Source organism: Dermacentor variabilis, chromosome 8 (genome assembly GCF_050947875.1).
Source record: "Dermacentor variabilis isolate Ectoservices chromosome 8, ASM5094787v1, whole genome shotgun sequence".
In the NCBI taxonomy this organism is placed as follows: domain Eukaryota; kingdom Metazoa; phylum Arthropoda; class Arachnida; order Ixodida; family Ixodidae; genus Dermacentor; species Dermacentor variabilis.
In genome coordinates, this window is record NC_134575.1 from 102877700 (window position 1) to 102904991 (window position 27292).

The 27292-nt window shown below is 46.3% G+C and overlaps 1 protein-coding gene across 1 annotated transcript in view; it reads right to left on the reverse strand.

Moving 5' to 3' along the window:
* LOC142591506 (fatty acid synthase-like) overlaps nt 1–27292 on the reverse strand; it is a 194631-nt gene that overhangs the window by 49056 nt on the left and 118283 nt on the right. The window contains exons 15-16 of the mRNA XM_075703830.1: nt 16997–18227; nt 90–244 (exon numbers count right to left, since the gene is read on the reverse strand). Coding sequence (XP_075559945.1) covers nt 90–244; nt 16997–18227 — 1386 coding nt within the window. The remainder of the gene's footprint in view (nt 1–89; nt 245–16996; nt 18228–27292) is intronic.

Here is a 27292-nt window from a genome sequence, read left to right on the forward strand (position 1 = left end):
AAGGAACACCCTGTACATAGTCAAGGCATCAATCAAAATTGTATTTCCCAGAAAAAGGAACACCATAGGGCAAATTCAGGGAAACTCACACCACTGGACGGCCTGGTGCCTGTAGGATCCCCACTGTCCGTCGCGGTAGACGTTCATCACCAGATCCTTCTCTATTATGTCTTTATAGGCAGGGTTGGTTGGGCTGAAGTAGGCTACGCTGTTGACATCTTTCACGGTGGCGTCAAATATACACCTGCGTGAAATAGAATTAATTTTGTGTTTGTTCATTGTAATGCGCGACGCTCATTTTGGTGACATATCATAGCAGGAAATAAAAGGCGGATTACAACCCTAGTACACTGGTTGAAATCCTAGTTTATAGTAGTTTTGCAAGGGTATTTTAGCATCTGTCCACTTCACCATCAAGAATACGAGAAGCTGTAAGCGGTGAGGCAGAGACAGATGCGCGTACATGTTCTCTGGTGATAACATGTCCCGTTGTAAGCTGATGAATGCGGTCATATTTGCCTAATTAGAAGGTTACCATTTGCCGTACGTCGTGAACACGTAGGTATCGCCGGCGCTTTATCAATTTAGAGAACCGGAGTACTGGACTAGACTTCGCAGTACAGTAAACTCTCAGTTGTACGAACGTCGGTTTATCGAATAATTCAGAATAATGAACTTTTTAAAAATCCTCGGCAGTTTTCTCATAGATTCTATGCAAAAATGTTTCACTTAAACGAATTTCGGAACAGTCAATATTTCAGTTTAACGAACTCGCTCAGAGGACCAAGGCTCATTTTTACGACCCACGTGGTGTGTTTTCCATCGGCTCCGCTCAGCCTTCCAGTTTTAAGTAACAACGGCAATTGGCGTGCCCACTTTCGAGAAGAGTGCGACGAACCGGGAGCGGTTGTCTCTCTCGGACAAGCTGGAAATCCTTCAGCGCCTGGACAACGGTGAGAGGAAAGTGGACGTTTCAAAGGACTATGGAATTGCACCGTCGACGTTGTCAACGATTGTAAAACAAAAATCGAAGCTTGAAGGAGAAACTTCGATGAATCCCGCCAGGAAACGACTCTGCACGGGGTACTTCAAAGAAGTGGACGATGCCATTGCGGTATGCCTTTGCGACCTACGATCTCAAAACATTCCTGTGTCCGGCCCAATGATACAGGGCAAAGCAAAGGAATTTGCTCTTCTTCTGGGCGTTCGCGGCTTCGAAGCAAGCAGTGGATGGCTTACACGATTTCGGGATAGGCATGGGATCGCGTGGAAAACGATTTGCGGCGAAAGCAAGGATGCCGACCAAGAGGCAGCGAGAAACTGGAAGGATGAGGTTGTAGCTGAGGTTGTAGGGTACACTGGAACGTTGAGAGACTTTGTGTCTCAACAGCAAGCTGTGCCAGAAGAAGTGTACAAAAACATTGACTCTTTTGACAGTTTTGTTACTTCCTGTGCTTTAAAGGTACAAGTGCAGAAGAAGATTACAGATTGTTTTCTAAGTGAGAAAGGCAGCATTATAACTGTTATGAACCTTGTACTTGTTGATGTGTACAAATTCCATTTCACACATTTCTAACACTATGGATGCTATGTCTTTTGCTCCATGAATGGCACTTAATACTTTTGACTCTGTATGCCATGTCTTATGTTGGTCTAGTGAATCTTCAGTTTAGTGAACTTTCAGTTAAGTGAACTATTTCCTTCGGTCCCTTGAAGTTCACTCAAGTGAGAGTTGACTGTGTTTCCTAACACCCCATAGGTCTGCCTCGTGCATTGAAAAACACGAACGACACGTTCTTCTTTGTATTGCAGGACTGCTAGTGATTTGATTCTTCTTCTTTGTGGCTGGAACACTGGCATTCTTATACCAGCTGTTCTTTAGCGTTACTAAATTTTTTAAAAATTGCGTGTGGCACAGAATAACCATCGAACTAAATTCTCGATCCCAGGTGGCCATTACTTCTACAAAAAATAAAAATACCAAATGGCATAATTAACATATTTACACTAATTACCCTTTTTAGAGGCGAACTGAACGTACTAATTGTAGCCGGTGAGTTCTCACGGCGTATCCACTTGGGACGAATTCTCAGGACTACACTAGCTTCGAGGTATGAATTTTTTAATTCTCAAAATAAATACGTTGTTATATTTATTTCTGTTTATTTATAATCCCTTCCTGAAACCCGCCTGTTCCCTGGATTGACTAAAATCCAGTGTTGCCCTTGTTCTATTGGATATTATTTTAGTAAATATTTTATTTATTAGAGGGAGTAAGCTGATGGGCTTATAACTTTTGAGTTCTATACCGTCTCGTTTTTTTGTGGATTAGTATAATGTTTCCATTCTTCCAGTTTTCTGGGACCCTTGCATTCGATGGACCCTTCGTGTAGAGAGCCGCCAATTTTTCTAATATTATGTCTCCTCCATCTTTGATTGCATCGACTATTATTCCATCTTCTCCTGTGGCTTTCCCCCGTTTTATGTCTTGCAAGGAATTTCTTACCTCCTCTCTAGTTATAGAAGGAGTTTCTGTATCCTATTCATTATTGTCTCGAATGAAGCCCTCCTGAGTCTTCTGGGTACTGTGCAGGTCAGTATAGAATTCTTCCGCTGCTTTTATCGTACCTTCGAGATTGCTGATGATATTAGCCTGCTTCTCTTTCAGTACATACATCCTGGTTTGTCCTATACGAAGTTTCCTTCTCACTCGTTTCATGCTGCGCCCATTTTTTTACGGCTTCTTCAGTCTTTCTCACGTTATAATTTCGAAATATCACTTATTTTCGCCTTGTTGATCAGTTTTGACAGTTGCGCAAACTTGATCTGTCTCTTGAGTTGACACTTTCATTATTTGTCGTCTCTTTATTAGGTCCTTTTCTACTTGGAAGAGCTTGCCTACTGGTTGCCTTCGTGTCTTGCCTCCCACTCCAATTGCTGCCTCTGAAGCCAGCCTCACTACTGTTTCATTAATTACCTCCACGACATCATCATCTCCCTGTTCTAAGGCTGCATATTTGTTTGCAAGCACCATCCTGAATCTGTCTTCTTTTACCCTTACTGCCTCCATGCTGAGCTGTTTCTTCTTGACGAATTTTACTCTTTCTCTGTTCAAGTTGAGGTGAATCCTAGCCCTCACCAACCTATGATCACTGCACTTTACGCTGCCTATCACTTCTATATAATGCACTATGCTGGGATCGGCAGAAAGAAAGAAATCAATTTCATGTCATCTTTCACCATTAGGGCTTTTACAGGTCCACTTTCTGTTGTTAAGTTTCGTGAAAAAGGTGTTCATTATTCCCAGCTTATTCCTTTCTGCGAATTCTACCAGCATCTCTGCGCTAGCGTTTATAGAATCGACACGGTAGTTGCCAATTTCCTGTTCACCCGCCTGCTTTTTTCCTACTTTTGCATTGAAGTCATCCATTTCTACTGTATCGGGAGTTTGCACTTTTCTCATCGCTAATTCAAGATCTTCATGAAACTGATCGACTTCTTCATCGTCGTGACTGGATGTTGGAAGATAGGCTTGTACAACCTTTAATCTATATCTGTTATTAAGTTTGATTACGACTACTGCTACCCTTTCATTATTGCTGTAGAATTCGTCAATGTTACCCGCTATGTCCTCATGAATTGAGAATCCTACCCCATATTGCTTCATATCAGGGAGACCTCTATAGCAGAGGACATGGTCGTTATTTAGCAGTGTGTAAGCCTCACCAGTTCTTCTAATCTCACTAAGGTCGATATTATCCCAAACAACATGTGATACTGCCTCAAAGAGTCCTGCTAAGCTAGCCTCACTCGACAGAGTTCAGGTGTTAAATGTTGACAAGGTCTGGTTCCATAGTCGGCCTGTCCGGACCCACAAATTCTTACCACCCTCTGCTGCGTTACAGGTCTGACCGCCGCCTTGGTCAGTTGCTTCGCACATACTGGGGACTGAGGCCCATTGGTTAATTGTAGATATAAGCAGGGACGCTGTGGCCGAATAGTGCACCAGGGAGGCCAATTACTTTTCTGGTGAGGGGTATCCTCGTTCAAGATTAGTGGGCCTTCCTCATTTCGTTGAACCTGGATTAGTATAGCACCACTCGCTCTCGGCATCTTTCGCCGGTGTCAAGCGTCACTCTCAGCCTGTAGATGTATTGTGCTGGAGAATGTCAAATTCAGATATGCCATCGTAAAGAAAATGAAAACAGGGGGGGGGGGAAGATTTGAACTTCCGTCTACCCCAACTGAGCTTTGGACATAGCTCAGTGAGATAATCCCGCAGGCGGCTAGGCTACCTTGTCGACGAAAAGTACTGTCAAGAGGGCCCTACATGGCTAAGAGATCCGCTGATTTTTCCGCCCTTTCCAGTGGTGCCTTCTTCGATTAGTCAGGCACGGTTTGAACATTCCGCGCTTGTAATTGATTGGCGGCTCTGCTACTGCTGCGGTCGCAATCCAATTCTCGGCAATACAAACGAAAATAATCAAGAAAGAATAACTGCAGAGGTAGATGAAAGGAACGGACGCATATGCGATCGTTCTGACGTGCTGAAAATATGTGTGTTAACTTTACAGCAAGGTGTTGTTGCTACATTCTTTTCCTTAGTCTTTGCGCGAATGCTGTAAAAAAAACCTTCCCCTCATTTTTCTCTGTTCCTTTTGTGCGGAAATTTCGCATCCTCAAAGAAAGCCCGTTTTCGATTGCTGACTCGTAAGTGGCTGCGGATAAGTTCTTGAACATTTGCAGTGGTATGGAGTGTGTTGTACCAACATCTATTCGTGTATTAGGTTCCCCAAGTACGTTTTCAATTGTGTATGCCTTACGAACTCACTAGCTACACAATTTGTAGATTGAAATATGTGCCGTGAAATAAATAATTTCAAAGCTAATCAGTGTAATTATGTGCATTATTTAATTCAACATTTTGATTTCTCGTAGAAGTAATGGCATCCTCGTCAAATAAGTTCGCTAATGGGTTAGAATTTAGCTGAAAGGCCATAGGGAACTTTTAGAAAATTGCTTCATATAAACGAAAAAAGGCTCTCTATAGAGGAAGGTAGCCGAAGTTGGGTGATAATTGTTCCCGAAAACCCCTTCCCCAGCCAGAAGAGAGTGAGAGGGACAAGGGAGTACGTAGGCGTCAGTTTTACGAAAAGGGATGGCGTGAGAGAACCCGTAAGGAAATGAGAGGCCGTGGAAGACAGGCTGTTGCATAGCAGCCATTGCAATGACTGGCGCAGGTCACCCGCTCAAGTGGGCAGTTGGAAGGATTGAAAGGCAAAACGTCGGCACCTAGAAAGATAGGAGGCTGAAGCATGGGGCCGTAGATCGCTAAATAACCAATGTCATTATATTACTACCTATGTGTTTTACGCCAGTTACAGCGACAGTATTAAGGACCTTTCACAGCCATGCCACATTTACGGTGAGGAACTGACTGTCCACGCCGTCCGCAATAGATCGTTAACATTACCATTTGTCATGGCGCTCCTTGGCTATACCTCGCCCTTGCGCCATAAGACATTTCACTGCCTCCTAAAGGTACTTGAATCGCCGTCGCATCTGTTAATAAAAATTGAGGCTACCATATACAATTTTTTTTCATAGAAGTTTTCACCTTACCTCAACGAAACAAAACAGCGATGCAAGCACAACAGTGGGCAGACGCGGCTAACGCCGCACGATTTATGCCACAAAGCAAGCTAAATAAAAATAATTATTTTATTGCCCAATGGGCAAGATAAAAATTTTCTGTAACTGATAGTAACACTGAGTAACAAATCTTTCTCAATATTTTTATAGTCAATAGTGTACGTTTGGCTTGAATAATGTAAGTTAATGTAGCGTTCGGTGCCTTTATCGCACTTTCTCACGCTAGAAGGTCGCTGAATGAAGTTTATTTTTTACGTAAAGCTATGGAAACTTCTGTTCAGCCACATAGCGTGGCATAAGATTTCAAAATAGAAGGGCCATGACACAACATGTTCGAGTTTCGACTATGTATTGCGTGTTAAAGCGCCTCCGTTCCACATCAAGCCGGCGAAATGGAGCGCACTCATTGTGGCAGAAAATTTGCGTAAAACTTCTTTATATCTAGTTGGAATGTACAGCAGTCTGGCAACACAAACTCTGAACGAAATCCCTCCTTAGCCATAATGTTGGCGTACTAACGCTAGAGGAAAATCGGAGCGATAAAGAGTGTGAAGCGGAAGGACGCGGCTATGTTGTTGCGTTTTAGTTTTGTAACGCTTAAATTATCCAAAGTATTATACAAAAAACAGCATTTAGACATGGCAAGCGCGTATAAATAATGGCGATAGTTGATTTCGTATATCTTTTAGAAAGATCCAAGAGCTGTTTATAAAATTCGTTGTAAAACTTACTGTCCATGAAAGTAATTTTGTAAGCGCCTAGTCCATATGGCACCTCCATACTGAGGGAGGGTTGATAACAAAACATAAACATAAAAAAAAACTGCAGAAGAAAATGTCCCTGGTAAAGGGCTAGCAGGAGGAAATGAAATCCCAATACAGCTAATCAGAAACATCGGTCCAAAGGGCAGGGTGCTACTGCGTAATGCCATAGCGCAAGTGATTAGAACGAAGCAAGTTCCGGTTGAATGGTGTAAGAGCAAGGTGAACCTATTTTCCAAAGTCAAAGGTGATAAGGATTGGATGAGCTCATAGAGGCCAGTTACAGTAACGTCGGTGATATATCGAATGACAATGCAAGCCCTAAAATTGGAACTGCCGAAGTGGGTGGAGAAAATTATGTGCTGGAGTGTGCAGAAAGGGTTCAGGCCCGCCAGACGCTTGCAGACCAGTTGGCTTTGAGAGCCGGCGGTAAAACCACAAATGAGGCAGTACAGGGTGACATGGGTTTGGTCCTCTTTTCAAGTCAAAAAAGCAAAGAACAAAATTAGTTGCGAAAAATAAAAGACTCAGGGACATAGACGAAAATAAATAGACAGGAAAAATGAACAAGTATCTGCACAGAAGAAGTATCTGAACAAGTATCTGAATGAACAAGTATCTGAACAGAATGGAAGAAGAGGTCAAGAAAGTTGATCGTACTAACGGACACTTTTCATATCGCGGGACGATTGTGTGTATTTTCACATGAAGTAGCATAGTTCCGCCACAAGTGGAGGGAATGCATGGATGGACAGGTGCAGAAAAGGCGGCCAACATTAACTGAACACCGTTATTGTTTTCCGTCGGTTTTGCTCCGGAGTGAAAGAAGAAATCGTACCGTAACGGATCAATTACGGTTCGAGCAAGAACATCGGCTCTATTTAAGGTTTTCATGAGTTTTGTTCCAGTGCGATATCCTGATTGTGAGTTTCGTCTGAATGTCTGAATCGCATCTCCTCTACAGCGTCTGCTTGCCAGTACACTGTATTAGCATGGCGGCGCCCTTGTGGTTGCGATTCCATTGTATGGGCGCTATGGGGAGCTTTCCCATTGGGGCCGAAGACTTATGGAGTCACCATCTATCGGAAGCGCCTCTCTTGCGTAGCATAAGAGATCACCGCTCCGTGCTGCTCATAGGTTTCGCTTAAGGCGCTCAATAAGAACACCACGCGGCAGCCCTCCTGCACATTTATGTACGTACTCTCAAAACGAGGGAAGTTTTTGAATGTCGATATAATAATCTTGGGCAAATTGAAAGCACAGAATCATTTGCAGACGCTATCTCTTTACCGAATATTTTCAGTGAACGCCACTGCGTGCGATCGCCGCGATGGAGTCTCCTGAACCGTTTCTTGCGCGAAAGGCAGGCAAACGCTGAAAGTAAACTATGTGAAATATGTTATCATAGTGGGTTGTCTATATATCCAAATGGAGCATAACAGAACGAAGCCTCATTGCAGCGATCGCAAGGGTTCGCAGCGACCGACTGCGCGTCTGCATGCATGTCCGCGCACAATGTCTTGCTTCCTTTGTGGGCGCGTTTTCTCACCGTGCCGTGAGCCTTAGGGCGCAACATATGAGCATTAGACAATACACAAGCAACCATTGTTGCGTGGCCCCTATCAGAACTGTTCAAAAATAATTACGTTATAGAGACTTCGACGCCTACGGCGACGGTAATGTGCCTTCGCGACGATTCAATTTTTCTCGTCGTCTAAATTCTTGGACAATAGATTATTTCTAAAGTTACATCGCACTATATGTTTATCGGTCTTCTCAACGTGCGATTTCTCTCCGCTTTTTTTTAGGATCCAGTGCATTAATTTATAACACAGACATGACCATAAGCCATGCCTTTTTTAATGTGCGTCTTACCGCTCCCTTTCCGTTCCAGTGAACTTGCCAGTATAAAGCATCAACAAGTTCGTATAACAAACCGTCATGACATTAGCCAGGCAGCGGGAGCGGGCGAGCGTCTCAGTGCGCGTTTTCTGCTACTCACCGGCGCCGTAACAGAACTTTTCCTCGCGTCTGTGCTTGCTGCATAGCCGAGTTGTAGCCAATGACTGTCTACCGGTTCTACGTTTCGCGAGGGAAGCTTCCCGCAGCTCCTTCTACTGCGGCTGCGTGTGAATAAGGCGTACACCGGGCTCCGTTGCGTACGTCCGGCACTGCGGCACCGAGCAAAGGCTTACCACGTTGCACGCTTCCAAAGGCCGCCACTACCTATTATAGTGATTTCAAATGTTGTCAAGCAGACACCCAAGGCGTGAAAGCGTCACCACTTAATCCGAACCTCAGAGCAGGTGGGACTTTAAACTTTCGTTTTCAGTTCGCTTCGGCGCTTACCAAACCGCCGACGTGGCCGCTCTGTCCACGTGATCCCTCATGCCATGTCGCGCCGACGGTGGCGTCAGCTTTTCCAGCGGTGGATCTCGTCTCCAATAGGCCCCAGCAACGGATCCCTTGGGCTAACGGACGTAAATCTCTCGTGGCTTGTTTTTGCGCACTGCAAGTGCCCTAATCGATTGGGAGAGCCGGAAATGCGTGACGATCGCCATGAATCGTTTTGTTTACACATGTGCCTCTCGGCGGTCAGCCTGAGGTAATAGAGCGGATAATAGATATGGTTTCTGCAAGCGCGCAATGGTTTATATTGTTGTTATCGCGCGATAAAGTAAAACAATTACTGGCACGACTGAACGGAGATACTCATGCTGCCCCGTTGGGTGCCAGACCGTGCGTATCAAGGAGCCAGATGTAGTTTCGGAGCAGAAGACGAGGCGGTGGTTCCGCACTTGTGGCGACACACAATCCACGCAAAAATAGCGGTCCTTTTTTCTAGGATTCACATGGAGGCACAAATTTCGAATTGAAGTGTTGAGCTAACATGCGCGCGGAAAGCACAGTTTTGAGCGCATATCCCTTATTACCCCATTACTCTCAGTTAAAATGCTAAACTGAGAATAGTTGAACGACCGTGTCATGGCATCAATTATCCTAAAAATCAGAGTAAGACCGATGTTGAAGAGGTACTTTCAAATAATTGCGAACTGCTAGTATTCAGAGTTCGCAATGACACGATGTTGAAGTAATTCATTAAACGCTACTTTCTGTTCTTTCCACGGTTTTCATTCTCGAGATAAAGGCTTCGTGAAGCTGTTCGCCTTTTCTTATCCCTTCTACCCGTTCAGATAAGCATTCATGTCTTTTTTTCATTTCTCCTATTTAACGCCTTATTCTTGGCCGCTTTCCCGAATTGGGTATTGTAAGAGTTGGGGTCGGGCATGAAATAAGTGGTAGCTGGCCCATGCCGTCATCCGACTCATCCACGATAAGGAACTTGTTGAAAGGAAGGACTCGTTCTCATCGAGAACGATAAATATGGGATTTATTTGCAATATCTACATGAAGGGTGGAGAACGGTACATTTCATCAGTCTAGCATGAGTGAAAAAGAAAACACACCGAACAGCCGGAAGCGGCTGCTTAAAATCCCTCTGTTCTCCCTATATCCCTAGGCGAGGGAAAACTGCCGTTCAAGCTTCGTTCAATGGGAGCATCCAAAATTATCATAGTCGACCCGGCTTTGAGGGGGAGGGCTCACAGACTCACTTGTGCACTTGGGTTTCACTGAACAAACCCAGGTGAGAGGGTACTCGTAGACAGGGGTTGATACGCTTGACCCAAGAAGGTGCTTCTTGATTTCAGAGATGACCCCGCAGTTAGATGCCGCGTCTGTCCATTGACTACGATGATCCCTAGGACCCGTGAGAAAGCGCCACAAAACACCCTCTTCCAGGAGTTCCCTTGGTCCAAGTAGACCGTGGAGGCGACAGCGAATCAACTAACAATATTCGGTCCGCCGAACTTGGCTAGACTCGCTGGCATTGCTGGCTCTCCGAAGGAGGCGCACTGTTGGCTCTCCCAAACGACTCGTCGCGGCGGGTTGGGAAAGGTGCGAAGGTCGCTTCTCCGAAGATCGCTACTCCCGCAGGTTGATCGAAACAACTGCAGCGAGCTGTGAAAGGTCTGCAGTTCAGTGGCCCTACAGGCCGATCGTAACAGCTCCTGCATGGCCGAGAAAATCTCGACTGGCCAGTGCTGATAACCGCTGGGCGGGAAGAGAATGGCTGGTGGCAAGGGGGGGGATACCTTCGCTTTAAGCGACCAGCTGTGAAATAATGACACCGCCCCAAAACATCCTACAAGGACAGGCAACTTCAAAGCAAACCCAACAACACGGCTCTGCGCCGAGAAGGCGTATCTTGGATCTCACTTTAGACCAGCTAGGCTTCAAAGGAAACATAAGTGCAGAAACAACAAATGCTGCGTGTCGCTACGCCAATTTGTGAAGGAATTTCGTGCTGACAAATTCAGCAATCATGGATGGAGTCCTGCTAAATGAGAGGGGATCTTCTTAGCTTAACAAAATTAACAATAACAACCCCAAAATTTAGGCAGGATTCCTAAACGCAGAATTCAAATTAGCCTGCTCAAACTATCCGCATTGCTATGCAAGTTTCTGTCCTTATATCTAACGGAGAAGTTGTACTCATGGAGAGTGAGGCTCCATCGGAGAAAGCGGCCATTTTTGTGTGACATTTGATTGAGCCTAGTCAGAGAACAGTGATCGGTCTCGAAGATGGATCTTTCGCCGTACAAGTAACACGACAACTTCTGGGCTGCCCAAACTAAACAAGCACATTCCTTCTCTGAAGCGCTGTAGGCTTCCTCTCTCATAGTTAGTTTACGGCTAGCATAGAGGATAGGATGTTGCTCATTGTCGTCACTGACCTGACATATACCACGCCTATACCCCTGTCGCTTGCGTCGCACTGAACTATGAATTCCTTTGTGTAGTCTGGCGCGCGAAGCACAGGACGAGAAACCAATAGCGTTTTCAAACATTGGAAAGCGTTCTCTTTGCGCTTATGCCAGTGTACGTTATTCGGTGCTCCTTTTCGGAGGGCGTCTATTAAAGGAATTGCTATTTGCGAGTAATTCGGAATTTACCGTTGATAGTACCCCACAAGTCCCAAAAATGAACAAATGTGTGTTTTCGTGCGCGGCTGTGAAAAATCTGCAATCGTAGCTATTTTCAGCTTGGCCGGCCGTCTCGTACCTTGGCCGGCAACATGGCCCAGATAAGCAACCTGCCAGCAGCCAAATCTACACTTTTTCTCCTTCATCTTTAAGCTTGCTTCCCTCAACCATGAGAGCACCTGTTTGAGGTGCAATACGTGCTGTTTCCAGCTGTCCGAAAAAACTTGCTACATCATCAAGATAGGGTAAGGCGAACACCTGCAAGTATTTTGGGACAATATTCATTAACTTAGATAAGCTAAACGGCGCGTTCTTCAGCCCGAAGCTGACGGCGAGAGGCGAAAAGTGCCTACAGGTGAGATAAATGCCGCATAGCGGCTCGCACTTTCTGAAAGCGGAACTTGCCAGTATCCCCGCACGACATCTATAGTTGAAATGTATTTAGCAGCGCTAACCCTTTTGATTCGTTCCTCAATGTTGGATTTCGATTACACCTGATCCCTAGTGATGGCGTTTAACTTCCTGTCGTCCACACATGGACGAGGGTCGTTATTAGGGTTTTCTACAGGTATTAGCGGTGGCGGGTGGTCGCTCTCAGTGGGCTCAATAACTCCCAACTCTAGCATGAGCTGTATCTCTGCCTCCATAATTTCTCTCTGTCGTGCAGACCTCCTGTAAGGCTTCGATCTCACGGGTTCGGTTGATGTCAGTTCTATTTCATGCGTTTTTATTTGGGTTCTATCTGGCCGATCGCTGAATCTATTGAGATATTCCCCTAACAGCCCTCGTGGCTCATCTAGCTGCTCGGATCTAAGAGCGTGCGAGCTTACTGAATGTTTTACCACTTCTTCCAGGCTGATTTCTGAGTTGGAGGTCACCTTATACTCACTAAACTCAGTACTAGGGTCATCCTGCTAATTGATGGTACAGTTAACAGCTCCGCTCCGCTCTACGTACGGCTTCATAAAATTGCAGTGGTATATCATCACTTCCTTCCTGCGACCGGGCATTTTCAGAGCTTAGTTAGTATATGAAAGTTTGGGCAACACTTTAATGGGTCCGTCCCAGTGAACTTTAAGCTTGTTCGTTCTTTAAGGTTTGAGGATCATTACCTGCTCTCAGGCGTTAAAAGTACGAAGCCCCGCATTCTTGTCGTAAAAGAACTTGGCGTTCTTTTGAGCTACTCCCATCTTTTTTCCGACTAGCTCTTGGGTTGCACTTAGCCATTCCAGCAGATTTAGCACGTATTATACCACTGTTGGACTTTCTCCTCTTTCCTCCCACATCGCTCCTAACATTCTCAGTGGAGAACGGAGTGCCCTCCCATGCACTAGTTCTGCTGGCGAGAACCCTGTAGCCTCATGAGGAACCGTTTGCAAAACAAAGTGGCCTGAAGGCAATTCTCCCAGTCCTCCTTGTGCTCGTAACATAGCGCCCGCAAAACTCGCTTATGCACTGAATCCCACCCCTCTACACTATTTGACTAAGGACGATAGAGGGAACTGTGTATCAACTTTACCCAGCATTTTTGTAAGAATCGGGAAGTCAGTGACCTAGTGAATACTGACCCTTAATCCACCTGAATTTCGGCTGGAAACCCAACTCACGCGAATACTCACAAAAGCGTGTCTACTACTTCGGTGGAGCTGAGCTCTTTCAGAGCGATTACTTTTGGAAACTTTGTAGCCGGATACAGCATGGTGAACAAATACCTGTAACCTGAGTTTGTCTTTGGTAGAGGCCCTGCCGTGTTTATCACAAGTCGTCTGAAAAGTTTTGAAATTAAAGGCAGTACCTTTAGTAGAGCTTTGCAGGTTTCTCCTGGTTTACCCGAGAGTTCGCAGGCGTCGCTTGATCTTACAAAATTTTCTACGTCTTTGAAACAGCCAGACAGGATGCATTCCATAAGCAATCTTTCCTTCGATTTGTTTATGCCTACGTGGCCAGACCAGCATTTCCATGAGCGACACTAAAAAAGTCCTGTACTTAGTAGGTACGAATAACTGATATAGAATCCTGCCCTTTCGATCTCTGTAGTGCCGACACGACAATCCTCCTTTCTCTTGCATCGTCCCGTTGCGCCTAGCAATGCATTCTTTAGCTGTGTCATGAAATTTACCTAAGCTGTCATTATTCTTTTACTCGGTTGCCAGTGACACTCTGTCCACATGTAAGAGCCGATCAATGTTCTTTGAGGCCGGTGATAGTAACGACCCTGTCTCGCTTGCAAGTGCATCAGCAGGCTCTTCCTGCAGGCGTGAACTTTGACACCCTAGTGATACGCTCTCATTGAGCTGGTCAGCTGGCAGGGTTTCCTCGAACATTTTTTCCTCCCTCGAGCCTAGCCTTGATTCGGTTACTAAAGTTACCTCTTTTGCTGCTTACGCTGGAGCAGCTTTTGCATTTTCAGCCGAAAGCGACGCGATTTTAGGAGCTTGGCCTCGCGTCAACACCTGTACTAGGTCCTCTTCCAGTTTAAGCCCTTTGTCACCAGTAACTAATCCGACTGATTCGAAAAAACATAAGGCTACTGCATCGACAAAAATTTGGTCACTGCAGCCTCGGTCACTATCTACCCGAACGGTCTACTGATTTTGACTTCGGCCATGGGCAGACACACGCTGTGTTCTTCTACAACCTATTTGATTCATGCTACTTTTCCAGTGAAGTCATCTACCGTCAGGTAAGATGGATGGACAATGTCCATAGTGGCGGTACTCTCTCGCAGCTCCCGGCATGCTTTCCCATTAACTTGCAGGTCGTGAAGATATGGGCGTAAAAGTTCCATAGTCTCGTCTTTGTCATCCACGTAGGAGAAAACTACGCTAGGCTTCCCGTAGTTTACAGCGATATGTGCGAGTTTGTGGCACTAATAACAGCGGATTGGTCTAAAAGAATCGAATTTCCTTTTCTGCGCTTTTTCTACGGTTTCCCGGTTAGACTTCCCGCTGTTTTCTGAGGTCTTTTCCTCCACGTCTACAGACTCCGGTGGTCTAGCCTGCGAATCCGTTTTGAACGGAAATGGTTTCCGCGGTTCATTTCAACCGTCGCAATTGCGTCCTCGGCGTTCAGCTTTCTACGCGTTGCGTGCTCTTCGGATAGTGCATGCGCCCTTTCGTCAGTGTTTACATTTCCTCTGTCTTGCACCCACAGCTTCGCAGATTGTGGGATGCTTTTGTAAAACTGCTCTAGACACATGCATTCAATAATCATGTCTCTGCTCTCGTACGCTTCCGCGCTTTTCAACCGCTAGACTAGGTTTGCCTTTAAGCTATATGCGAACTCCGGCTATCCCTCGCTACCCTTTTTGCCCGCGCTTCTTAACCTTTGCCGAAAAGCTTCGGCTGAAAGGCGGTACTTCTTCAAAAGACAAGCCTTAACTCTCGTATAATCATAAGCATCTTGCGCACTGAGTCTGGCGATTACTTCAGCAGCCTCACACGGCAACATAGACAGCAACCGCTGTGGCCATGCACTCTTACCGAAGTTGACCTTCTCGCAAGTCTTTTCAAAATTTCCTACGAAAAAGCCTATGTGGTTCCCGACCTGAAATGGCTTTAACAGCATGTCCATGCTGTATGAGTCTGCCTCACTTGATCATTCCAGAGCCCCTTCACTTCCCTGAGACAGCTCCAAACGTTTTCTTTCAAGCTCAAGTTTCCTTCTTTTTTTGCCTCGCGATCTTTATCGCGCTCCTCTATGTCCCGTTTCTCTCTTTCTCATTCTTCTCTCTCTCTGTTCCGTTTCTCTCTTTTCTTAAAAATCTTCTAACCCAGTTTCAATGTCCTCCTAACTCTCTTGTTCAAAAATCAGCTGCAATATTCCCGATTCTACCATTTCCTTGCGTACCTTTAGACCCAGTTCCTAATCAACAATTAACAATTGGTCCCTCAGCAGTGTCCTAAACTCCATGATTGCTACTTAACTGCCTTGGCCCTGCTCGCTAATCATAACTACGTAAACATAACCTAGCTAACAATCAACAATCCAGATTTTCTACTGTTCTAAACTGAACAACCATAAAATGAAGCCTAGAGAGTCAAAGCAAGAACCAAGCATTCACCGCAGACACAGCACAACGTCACAAAGTTCGTCTCACCATTCCCAGCCAGTAATAAGAGTTGGGGTCGGGCATGAAATAAGTGGTAGCTGGCCCATGCCGTCGCGTGACTCATCCACGCTAAGGACGTTGTTGAAGGGAGGGACTTGTTCTCATCGAGAAAGAGGAATATGGGATTTAATTACGATATCTGCATGAAGGGTGGAGAACGTTAGATTTCATCAGTTTAGCAAGACTGGAACAAGAAAGCACACCGAACAGCCGGAAACGGCTACTTAAATACCCTTTGCCCTCCCTAGATGCCTAGTTGAGGGAAAACTGCCGTTCAACCTTCGTTCAATGGTAGCGTCCAAAGTCATCATAGCCTTTCAGGGGGAGGGTTCAAACACTCACTTCCGCACTTTGGCTTCACTGAACACAACAAGGAGAGAGGGTTCTCGTAGACAGGGGTTGATACACTTGACCAAAGCAGATGCCTCTTGATTTCGGAGCCGACAACGCAGTTAGACGCCGCATCTGTCCATTGACTGTGATGATTTCTTGGGCCCATAAGAATGCACCGCAAGACACTCTTTTCGAAGAGTTCCCTTGCTCCAAGCAGACCGTGAAGGCGACAGCGAATAAACTAACAATACTCGCTCCGCTGAACGTGGCTAGACTCGCTGGTGCCGCTGGCTGTCCGCAGGAGGCGCATTGTTGGCTCTCCCAAACGACTCGTCGGAGGAGGCTGCGAAAGGTTCGAAGGACGCTTCTCCGAAAATCGCTAGTACCGCAGGTCGGTCAAAAACTGCAGCGGTCTGTGAAAGGTCTGCAGTTTAGTACCCCTTCAGGCCAATCGTAATAGTATGTGCTATCTCGGCGAAAAAGAAACGAAAAAGCTTGCGCTCACTAATTTACTTCGACGGAATAGCACAGAGTACTTACGTGAACGATTGCAACAAAGCTAAGAGGTGAACTTGCGTGTTAGCCATGATTCGGTCAATACAAAAAAAAATGTGCTACATTTGGAGGGTGTGCATAAAAATTCTGTCCGTGAATTTCTTTCGAGGTTGCCGTCAACTAGAAGTAAAATTTAGTTTTCTCTTTTATCTTATAAGGTGTTTAGTTTTTTCTAAGCAGGAGCCTAAGACAGACGCCATTTCTATGATTTTTTGTTGCGGAATATAGCTCAGCGTTGACATGCACAACAATTTTTCAAATTGGGCCTTAAGGTAATTTTGTCATCCATATAGAAAAGCTAGACAAAAGGACAATTTTCAAATGCTTTTTGCTCATTTACAAATGAACAAATGATTTTTAGGTATCTCTTAAGGATTCAAAACAACTCATAACCACAGATCTGTCTTGCTCCTCCTTGAATTACCGTTTTTTGACAAGAAACTAGAATATCCCAGGCACTGATTTTTTCAGCTACTTACAATTTTTTGATCAAGTGAGTAATGATACAGACAGCATAAGATATTGTTGTGTTTACGTACCGAATGTGGCGTCCACTGGTCTCCTTTCTAAGGCAGTTGGTTAATCCCACGATGCCACTGTTGCCGGCGTCTTCTGCGAGCAGCCAGATGTTTTCTCCAGTTTGCTTGCTGTCGTGTTCAACAACTTTTCCCCTCAGCGACTCGACCCACGTGAAGCTTGCATTCTGCACCTTTACAACCACCTGCTTGGCAGCATTGGCGGTCAAAGTAACTTTCCTGAACAGCAGCAGCGTCGATAGGTTATTCGACTTTCGCGCCACCAACCGAAAACCACGAGCTGTGAGAGCTGCAGTCGTTGCCTTTTCGGAGTAAACTCGAAATGGAACACCACTCACTTGCGACAGGAGTGCCTCTGCCACGGTGAGTTCTGTGCGATGGCAGAGAATAAAGAATCCGTGTTCCTTGCAATGTGAGTTCGCTTTTTCTGCCAGAACATCCACATCAACAAGGGCACTCATAATGCCGCAGAAAGCAATCACCAAGTCAGCCTTGGGGAGTTTTTCTGAGCCGGAGACCGAAGGATGGTCCCATGCAGCTACAGCCCTGTCTTCGGGAATTTGTTCCTTCTCCAGGCTGTCTGAACTCAGGAGTGCGACAGTATATTCACTCTTGAGGTGCACATCGTACATGGACAGCAGAGTAGACAACCGTGGACCCATGACTGTGACGCTCCTCCCCTTGTCCGCGAACTCCAGCATACAAAATTTCTTGGAACTTGTATTTTCGAGCACCACGTCAAGGACATATCTTAGGGGGTCCTCTTCTAGTAGGCCGGTGTTCAGCATATCCTGCTCGAGAGCAGTCATGGAGGAAAATAGTGCCGATTTCAACTTGGAAGGCAGTGATGCAGCGGCGTCACCTTCTTTGTGGGCGTTAACAAGAAGCTGTAGTAAGTTTTGATTCGGTGCAATGTTCTCGACGTACCTGTTTATCACTTCCTCTGGCACACTTATGCATTTGTGCAAAGTTTTGTTGGATTGTCTTTGCTGCTCTTCGATCTTCTCCAGGACGCGTTGGCAGGTGCAGGAACACACGTCAGCATACTCTCGCAAAGAGTTCTCGCGACCGCGACTGGCAGTCTCATTATCCAGGTAAGGAACAAAGCGGTACTCTTCTACGACTGGCATCTGGAGCGTTGGGCGGCGCTGCACACTGTTAAATTTCACGCCTTCGATTTCAGCGCCACCAGCACGGCGAACGTTGTGGTAGGAGTTATAGACAAGGTCCACTCCTGCGTATAGAGTGGAGAAAGGATGCGGTTCACAAGACCTTGTTTACTATCATTATATCTATTGTGGTTACCGTCTCAAAACAGCCCACAGATTCCGAGAAGCTCCGAACAGCAGGCATGCGGCTATTCATGAAATCCCAAGGCCATAATTTACGAACGTTTTTGGTCGTAAGCGCTGTTTGCTATTGGCTCACCAGATGTGTTATTAGGAACAATACATGCACTGTCTAGGGTCTGTTTTATGGAACAATTGGACGAGTAAGATCATTTTTTTTCGGATGTGAATCCTTATCACTATGGTGAGCCCGAAACTAGGTACTCGCTTGGTTTACCAGCTAGAGACGTGAAGGAGAGTGACGCCTTCCTAGATGTATCGGCTAGTACAGATCACAAAGTTGATTATCTGACAAAATAGGAATCTGATAGGTCGGTAACCTAACATATCTAATGTAATCTTGAATAATACACGTCCTGTAAGAATATGGTAATATTGCTTACTGTGAAGAATCACTTCTTTCATGTATGAATGAACGAATGCCAGAGTTTTAAGTGCCAAAAAACCAGGATTTGATTACAAGCAATGCCATGGTGGGGGACTCCAGACTAATTTTGACCAGGAGAGGATATTTAACGTGCACTCAATACACGAGACTCGGGCGTTTTTGCATTTTACCCCCATCGAAGTGCGGCCGCCGCGGCTAGGATTTGATCCCGCAACTTTATGCTTTGCAGCCAAACACCATAGCCGCTAAGCCGCAGCGGCGTTTCAATACATTCATTAACAATTGTTAAGCAGATGGATAGTTGCCAGCAAACCATGTGCTTTGCGCGCTCAAATTTGTACCAGCTTTAATTATTAACCGATTTTCCATACAAAATCGTGGAAAAATATGCTGACGACTCCTTAATATCTATCAGCAATGCCCGTGTCACACAATTTCTTGATTTTCACACATGAGCATATATAGGGTAACATGATTAGGAGAGGAAGCTACCCAATGAATGATCAGCGCATTAATTCAGCATTAGAGTTTGTTTACAGGTGACACAATAAGGACCTTGATAAAATGGACTCTCTGCACCACAAAAAGTTCACAGTCAGAATGTTTGCACCTAGATTGGGCGTACAGCAGTGTGATGTCAATGTGGTCGCTGACGCTGGTTCGCATTTTGGGTGAATAGAAATATGGGCCTACACAATTTATGTCCTTACGTCAGTCATGTACCAGCGACTCTATGTACCACAAGGCACTGCGTGCTTCGTGTCTTTTAGCTACTAGGAGCCTGGAAATTTCGCAATTAATTGTTTTTTCAGGTTCTGTCAATTACTACTCTACTGGATATTATTGTCTGCAGCACTGTGCAGCGTGAAAAAAAAAGAAAATAGGCGATCTCATTGTTCGCGCTCGGTCAGTTTCTTGTGAACCTGGCCTGTTATAGCATTAGTTTGCACAAGCAACTTGTAGAAGCTATGTACTTCAACAACACCTGCTAAATTTCGTGGAGGTGACTAAATTTTGAACCGCTAAACGTTACATTTCGAACCGATACCAGACGGGATTGAAGGCCTGTAGATGAAGAACAGAGAGCACACCTTGGGGAGAAAGTGACATCTTTGTCAACTTACGACTTTACCGTAGAAGCACTTTTATATGAGAAAAGGATCGAACACCATCACTACTTTATAAAAGTGACTTCTTAGGCGAATTTGTACAAGGTTTTTAGCAGGAGATTGCAAGCTATCAAGAGGGAAACCAGGAAAAGAACAGGTCCCCACGTACTGTAGGAACAGGAAGTAAGCTAAGTTTTCATTCGTGTTTACGAACACTGTTCTTGTTTAACGACTAGAAGTAAGCGAATATAAATATTTTCAAATATAAATCAAACACGAATGGTATTCATTGGATATGGAATCGAATACCGAATAGTGAAAAGCAGACGCATATACTAAGAGTATATATTTGTTTTGATGTACTTAGGTTGTGGGGATGCGTGACTCTCAAGTGTCCCCTGATATGTTGTTTTCTCGCATAGCTCCCATCTCCTGTGATCCAGCTTCGCCGCGTGACTTTACTGCGGCGGTCGGTATGCTTGCACGGTAGTACGAGAAATGGCATGAGTGCTGCTCTGCTAACGCCGCCTAACGGCGGGGTTACTCGGGTGCAAAAAGCAGAAGACTCTTCCTGTTTTTCTAGGGATCGGCAAGCGGCGCGGACGTTCTGCGCATGCGCCAATCCGTGCTTCTGCGAGACCGTCTCCTGAGGCCTACCCGGAATGGACGAACACGATCGTTCGAACGAGCCACCGTTCGCGAGAGCATACGCGCGAATGACCAGGCGTTGGTGTCCAGCATTGGGCGAACGGAAGTCCGACTCCTTCAATATGCGGTCGCGGTGAGTCGGACTTCCGTGATTTGTCGCGCGCACATCGGCATGTTGTATGGATAGCGACTCGGCTAGCAGGGATTAGTCTATAAAAGCTGCAATAAATGCCCTTGTTATTGTGTGCACTACTGTGTTGTCGATCGTTTGTCCTAAGAGCACGGGAGTGAACCTCACATCTGGCTGCCCAACGTGGACCTCTTGGGGCATCGGACGATAGCTCTAACAGTTTTGCTTCGTTCGAGACCTTTGTTTGAACTGAAGCGTAGGGCTTGCGTGGATTTTGATCGCTAGCGTAGGCGGCGTGCTTTCTTGAGTGAGGCGACGGCGGCTGTAATGATTTTGAACTTTTCAACATGCTAAGCCTTTTCGCAAATGTTTTCAAGGACATTCGTCGGTACGTGAGCCACATGGTCTATATCCTGCTAGAGCGAGTCTTAGCGCCCACGAGCATCGGCAAGCCTGAAGCGAGTGTGTACGGAAGCCTCGCGGGTGGTCCAAATTTCTTATGTAAATAGCTTCTTCTATCTCTTTAGCTCTGATGAAGTCACGGCTCTGGGAGCCTAGTAGCCGCGGGCCACGGGTGCCGCTACGGGCTGAGTGGTATTGCGGCCTGGCACCGCGCGCTCCGACACCATCTGGGACGGCGGGCGCAGTCAACTCGGATGCTGTGTGCACCGAGCGGGGTAGGACCACCTATATACCAGAGCGGACATCTCCTCACGGCTACCTGTTCCGCGCCCATTTTGGGTATTGTTTTTTGGATGCCGGTTGTTGACAGCGTAGTCACACCTTAGGCTTATAGAAATTTACGAAGTTGCCTGTCGAATGGGGAGTGACACAACCTGGTGGACCGTTTCGTTGAGGTGTTGCACTTTGCTTCCTTCCTTCTAGTTAGCTTCGCACCGATTGAAAATACTCCTGCGACTCAAGGAAGCGTGCTTCGTTAAAGTGAACTTAGCATCTGAGTAGCCGCCCGATATTTTGCTAGCCTAGTGGAACATCGTACCACGTGGGCGATGCGCATACAGAATTCCTCTCCCTTGCACTACTTCAGTGTTTACTAAGTGCGTTGAGTGAACGCTGCGTTAGTGGAATCACCCCTAGTTTGCTGTAACCTGCTAATCGGCTGCGCTGCTGCCCCGGACTACGATCAAGCCACCCCGGGCAGTGGTGGTGTTCTGGCCAGTTAAACGCAGCGACTTCGATGGCCGCCTGTATCCAGCTCGCAACCCTCGGCGGCGGAGAAAAGAGCCGGCGGTCACCAACAGCTACGGCGGCTCTCGCCAGCAGGGCGCATCGGCCCGAGCGACGTTCGCTCGTACCGACTACTGCGTCGCCGTTTCCGGAGTCCTGGCCTGGAATCGTGCCGTCGAGTCTGCAGAGCTGCTGCTGTGACCAGCGGACGCTAGCAGTGTGCCCAATGAAAATGTCGGCTGGCGTGTTATGGACAGCGTGCGGACATTTCCTCGGCGCGGCCCCTGTTGCATATACTACCTTGTTCGCGAAGCACGCGTTGATCTTAGGCTGGGTTACACGTTTAGCCGGAATATGTAGTGATTTAAGATTGGGGGCATTAGGGGATGCGCGCCTCTCACGCGTTCCCTTATACGTTGCTTTCTCGCGTAGCTCCCGTCTCCTTTAATCCGGCTTCGCCGCGTGGCTTTAGTGCAGTAGTCGGTATGCTTGCAGGGTAGTACGAGAGATGGCGCGAGTGTTGCTCTGCTAACGCCACCTAACGGTGGTGTTACTTGGGCAAAAAAAGAAGTCTCTTCCTCTTTAGCTCGGGATCGGCAAGTGGCGCGGAGGTTCTGCGCGTGCGCCGATCCATGATTCCGCGGGACCATCTCGTGAGGCCTACCCTGGAATTGACGAACACGATGGTTCGAACGCGCCACCGTTCGCGCGACCATACGTGCGAAGGACCAGGCGTTGGTGTCCAGCATGGAGCGAACGTATTCCCTCGCTATGCGCTGGCGGTGAGTCGGACTTTCGCGATTAGTCGCGTGCCCATCGGCATGTTTTGTGGATAGCGACTCGGCTAACAGACATTAGTCTATAAAAAGTGCAATAACTGCCATTGTGATTGTTTGCGCTAGCGTGTAATCGATTCATTGTCACAAAAGCACGGGTATGAACCCCACAAAGTACGACGCCTGCGCTGACTAGTGCAAAATACAGTTAACTATCAAGGAAATATGATCAATATTAAGCCCATGATCAGCTATTGTTGTGTAGTAAAAACTACACGAGCAGCTTCTGAACAACATCTAAGCACTATTGCAAGCAAGCTCTCAAAGAACGAATGGCAGTGCTTCCAAACGCACTAAATAAAACATTGCCTATAAGCAATTAAAAGTTCCTGAAAAATGAAGCTGTTGAAAAACTTGTGTACCATAGACACGTGTAAGAAGGCCTGTTGCAAAGAAAACAACACATTGTTGCAGCGTAAATTTATACCATGCGGGGTTCATTAACGTGCAAATAAATATATTTACACGTGTGTTTTCGCAATTCGCCCCCCGTCAAAATGCCGCCGCCGTGGCTGGGACTCATTCCCGCGACCTCGCGCCAACACCATTGCAACGAAGCAACCACGGCGGGTGACACGCGGATTGGCGCCACGGTTCAAATGGCAAGAGCTGTTGTGACAGAGCGGCAGCAGGAGCAGACTGTGTGCTCGAGGTGGCCTAGTAACTTTAAGCAAGGACGGCTGCCCGGAAGTCCTCGTAGTAGTGGGGGCGGGGCCGGAGCCTGGAACGCATCTGGAGCCTGGAACCTTATTGATACGGGAGTGGCTGATCAGCTGGATGAAATAGATCTGCGGCATGTCGATTTAAAATTCCAGAACATCCAACCGCCGGACGTCACGGGCCCGCTTGAGGCCACGGCACTATCGCCTTTGTAGAGTCGGCGCGTTCACGCAGCCATGGGTGGGCTCGGTCGCCCTGTGTTACCAATTCGTGGCGAAGCGGAGCCGTGGCTGCCGCTTATTTAGGCCACCCAGCAATGGCGCCGCGGGATATGTGGTCGAGCGTACTAGCGTGTTCTGATTCTCGCGCTCCTTGCTTGTGAGCCGTCTTCTTCTTCACAGGATCTGGAGGCGATAGGTGCGGCGCTATGGCAATAGAAGGATGACGCCATAAAGACCAAGGAATGAAGATGGAACAACAGGAAGCTCAACAATGGAGCGATAACTACAACGTAATGGCAATACAGTAAATATTCTGGAATGATTACGGCAGTACAACAACAATGGGTCGCAACAACTGTATGATTGCGATGGCTTGAAGACGACAGCATGACTGCACTCGGATGACGAAGGAACAGATGCAGTGGCATAACGATGACTATATAACCACAAATGTATGAGAACGACTATAAGACAACGACACAGTAACGACAATAGCGTAACGGCGATGGCATCACGACGATGCATCAAGTAGAAAAGAATGTTAACCATTGAATCATAAGAACTTGACGGCCCATTATCGACGATGGAATGACGCAGTACGAAGGATGACGAGGGAAAAGCGAAGGGATTATTACGACAGTGAGATGACACTTCTGATGTGATGACAATGGTATAACGGCAACAGTATGAAGATAATGGCGAGGCAACGGCTGCTTGGCGACAATAGGATGGCGAAACTAGAATGACGACGAATGAACGACCACAGCTTCATCGTGACGACAGTGAGAGAACGGATATGCACGAGCTGACTGCAAAATGACGGCGCAATGAAGATTATGAAATGACAACGGTGGCATGACGACAGCGTGATAACGGCGGCCTGATGACGGCAGTATGACGACGATGAAATGACGATGACGGACTGACGGCGATGGAATGGCGATCGGGGCGTGACAACAGCGGCGACACGACGACAAAATGGCAACCCATTCACGAATAGACAATGAAGACGGAAGAAAGGTGATGACTGCATGACAACGAAGGAATAATCAAGACATGAAGCCGATGAAATGACGACGCCTCAAGTACTGCGATGGCAGGACCACGAACGCGCGTTTGTTTTGGAGTTCACGTTCGCACTTATGAACGTCACGTGCCAAGCCCAGCGGCCTTGGTTCTCACTAGATACAGCGCATGTTTGCACTGTTCCCGGCACCGGACAGTCGTGTAAGACTGCACATTCGTATAAAAATAGACAGTTGAAATACCAAGCAAAGAAGTAGCGGCTACGCCGTACCTAGAAGGGAGGGCAAAGGGGAGCTGCGCTTTAATAAGTTAGACGACGAAAACATTGCAACAACGGGTAGGTATTTCCAGTCAAAACGTTCAAGGCATCCTTGTCAAACATTCGCAACAATGGTGTTGGTTAGAATATGCGTTGTAATTGGCAGTACATGTTATTATTTCACAGTGAGTTGTAATAACTGGTTACAGTTTTTGCTTGCAGCTACGTTGCAATAGTAGAATTCACGTGTCCAAGTAATAAAAGTTTATGATTTGGACGAAAGTCATTGCTTTCCTTGCTGTTTTGAGAATTGTGGCCTCAGTATCCACTATGATCTGAACAGCTGTTCCTGATAAATCTTTCCCAAACGGGAAAATGTTATACGAGAAAGAAATACCGCGGAATTCATCTCGCAATGACAGTTGATGATAATGTCAAAAGCAATCGAGAAATGCGGCAACGGATTATATTCCTAAAGTCGCGTTTGTTTCACACGTGTAGTGCTAATAGTGAGACTGAATATTTCAGCTATAGCCCCATATTCCCATATCATCCCTCTGTTCTAAGGCACTCACTTGCCAAGGTGGTCCATGAGCATGGAGCCATGACGACGGTTGCATGGTGCCGACGCAGTTATGATGAAATGTCGAAAAATAAATTATATTAACCGAATGACAAAGGGGTATAACGAAGGCGACATGATGACAATGAGATGTCGTTATTTAAATTATGACCATTCTATAACGACGACAACATGAGGACAATGATAAGATGACGATTGTATTATGATGGCGACGGCGAGACGATGATGGTAACACGACAACTGGATGAAGGAGCGGGAATGACGACAATGGCATCACCAAGACGGCATGATGACGACGGTATGACAACGAATACATTTCAGCGTCTGCGTGACGTTGACGCAATGGCGACGATGGCACGACAATCGCCGCATAATCACGAGTGAATGACAATAGCATAATCAGGCTAGAATGACAAACAAGGAATTATGTCGATGGATCGAGAGACGTGGTATCCCAACGACGCCATGACGACGTGGGATATGATAATGAAGTAATTGCCCAATTACATATTTAGCTTATATATTGAATGCACTTCTCAAATGTTAAAATTGGATCAAAATTGTCAATGAGAGAATTGCCGGGCAACATGAACAACTCCCGATGCATCTTTCTGTTGCTCAATACGTGCTGCATAAAAATGTTTCCGAGCGTGAACACATGCAAACGCAACGCACGCAAGATTGCCGCGCGACCTGGCTCTCGAGGCACTTTGCATGTATTGCCGGGCTCATTTCACGTTCAGGAAAACAGTTTTATCTGAGACTTATTCAGCAACAGAAAGCTGTATCGGTACTTTGTCATAGTACTCTACAATAATCTAATTAACACTTCTTATCTACTTATAATAATTGAGAAGTCGATGAATAAATTAGAAGTAATCATGTTATTAGGCGGAACGAAAAAGATAATCTCAGTATCTCCAAGCGACGGCAAACAACCTTACTTTGGTTCTGTCCAGCTACGTGGCATCTATATATTTTAAAACCCCGCTGCATGACAGTCGGGACACCCTGTATAAAAGCGAGAACACCAGTGTCAGCTGATAAACAAAAAACTTCCGGAATATACGGGGCACTCTGCCGACAGCGATTTATTTCGAGAAGCTAAGCTACTAAACGCGCGATGTATGGGCTCCTTGTCGTTAGCCGAAAAAACACCACTTTTACGTGCGCTGCGAAGACGTGGGTTGCCTTCCATCCACTATGCAGCTGGCGGACGCATCACGCGGCCTAAACGCTGTGCACAGCGAACGCGCACCTACCGCAGCAATGCTAAATGTAGGACGCGCCCCAAGAGAGGTGCATTAACCCACCCCTTCCGAAGGTCCCACAAATACATGATCTAGACGTTCAGGCGGCGATGTCGACTTGTTGGAGATTCATTGCGAGCAGTAGACGTATAGCGTTTGATGTACGAAAACAAAAGCATCAACACACACTGGATCCTAAGTTGGTGTAGTTGTGCACCGCCAGTTTTTTTTTTATTTTTCTACGGTACATGCACCCAGAGTTCCAAGTGCTACATTTCTGGCCGCAACGTTTTCCATAAAGCATCATCTGCAATTCATTGTAATTGACCGTTCATCTGAACATTCTCGTTCTTGCACAGGCGAACAAGCGACGCAATTAGAAGCATCAGAACGGCAAGTTGGGCCAGTTCGTTGGGATTCATAGTAAGGATTGTTAGAGCGCAACACAAGAGAAGGACAACAGAAGGTATAAAACGAGGACGACGTGACAGCGCCATGTCGTCGTTTTATACCTTCTGTTGTCCTTGTCTTATGTTTTGCTGTACGAAACCTTGCAGCAATTACAAGCTCCTTGCTTGCTCAAAGCAACCATGATGTTATGATTGAAAAGGTTTGCTTTAAACGATGCAGTTAGTGGTTCTATATGAAAGTA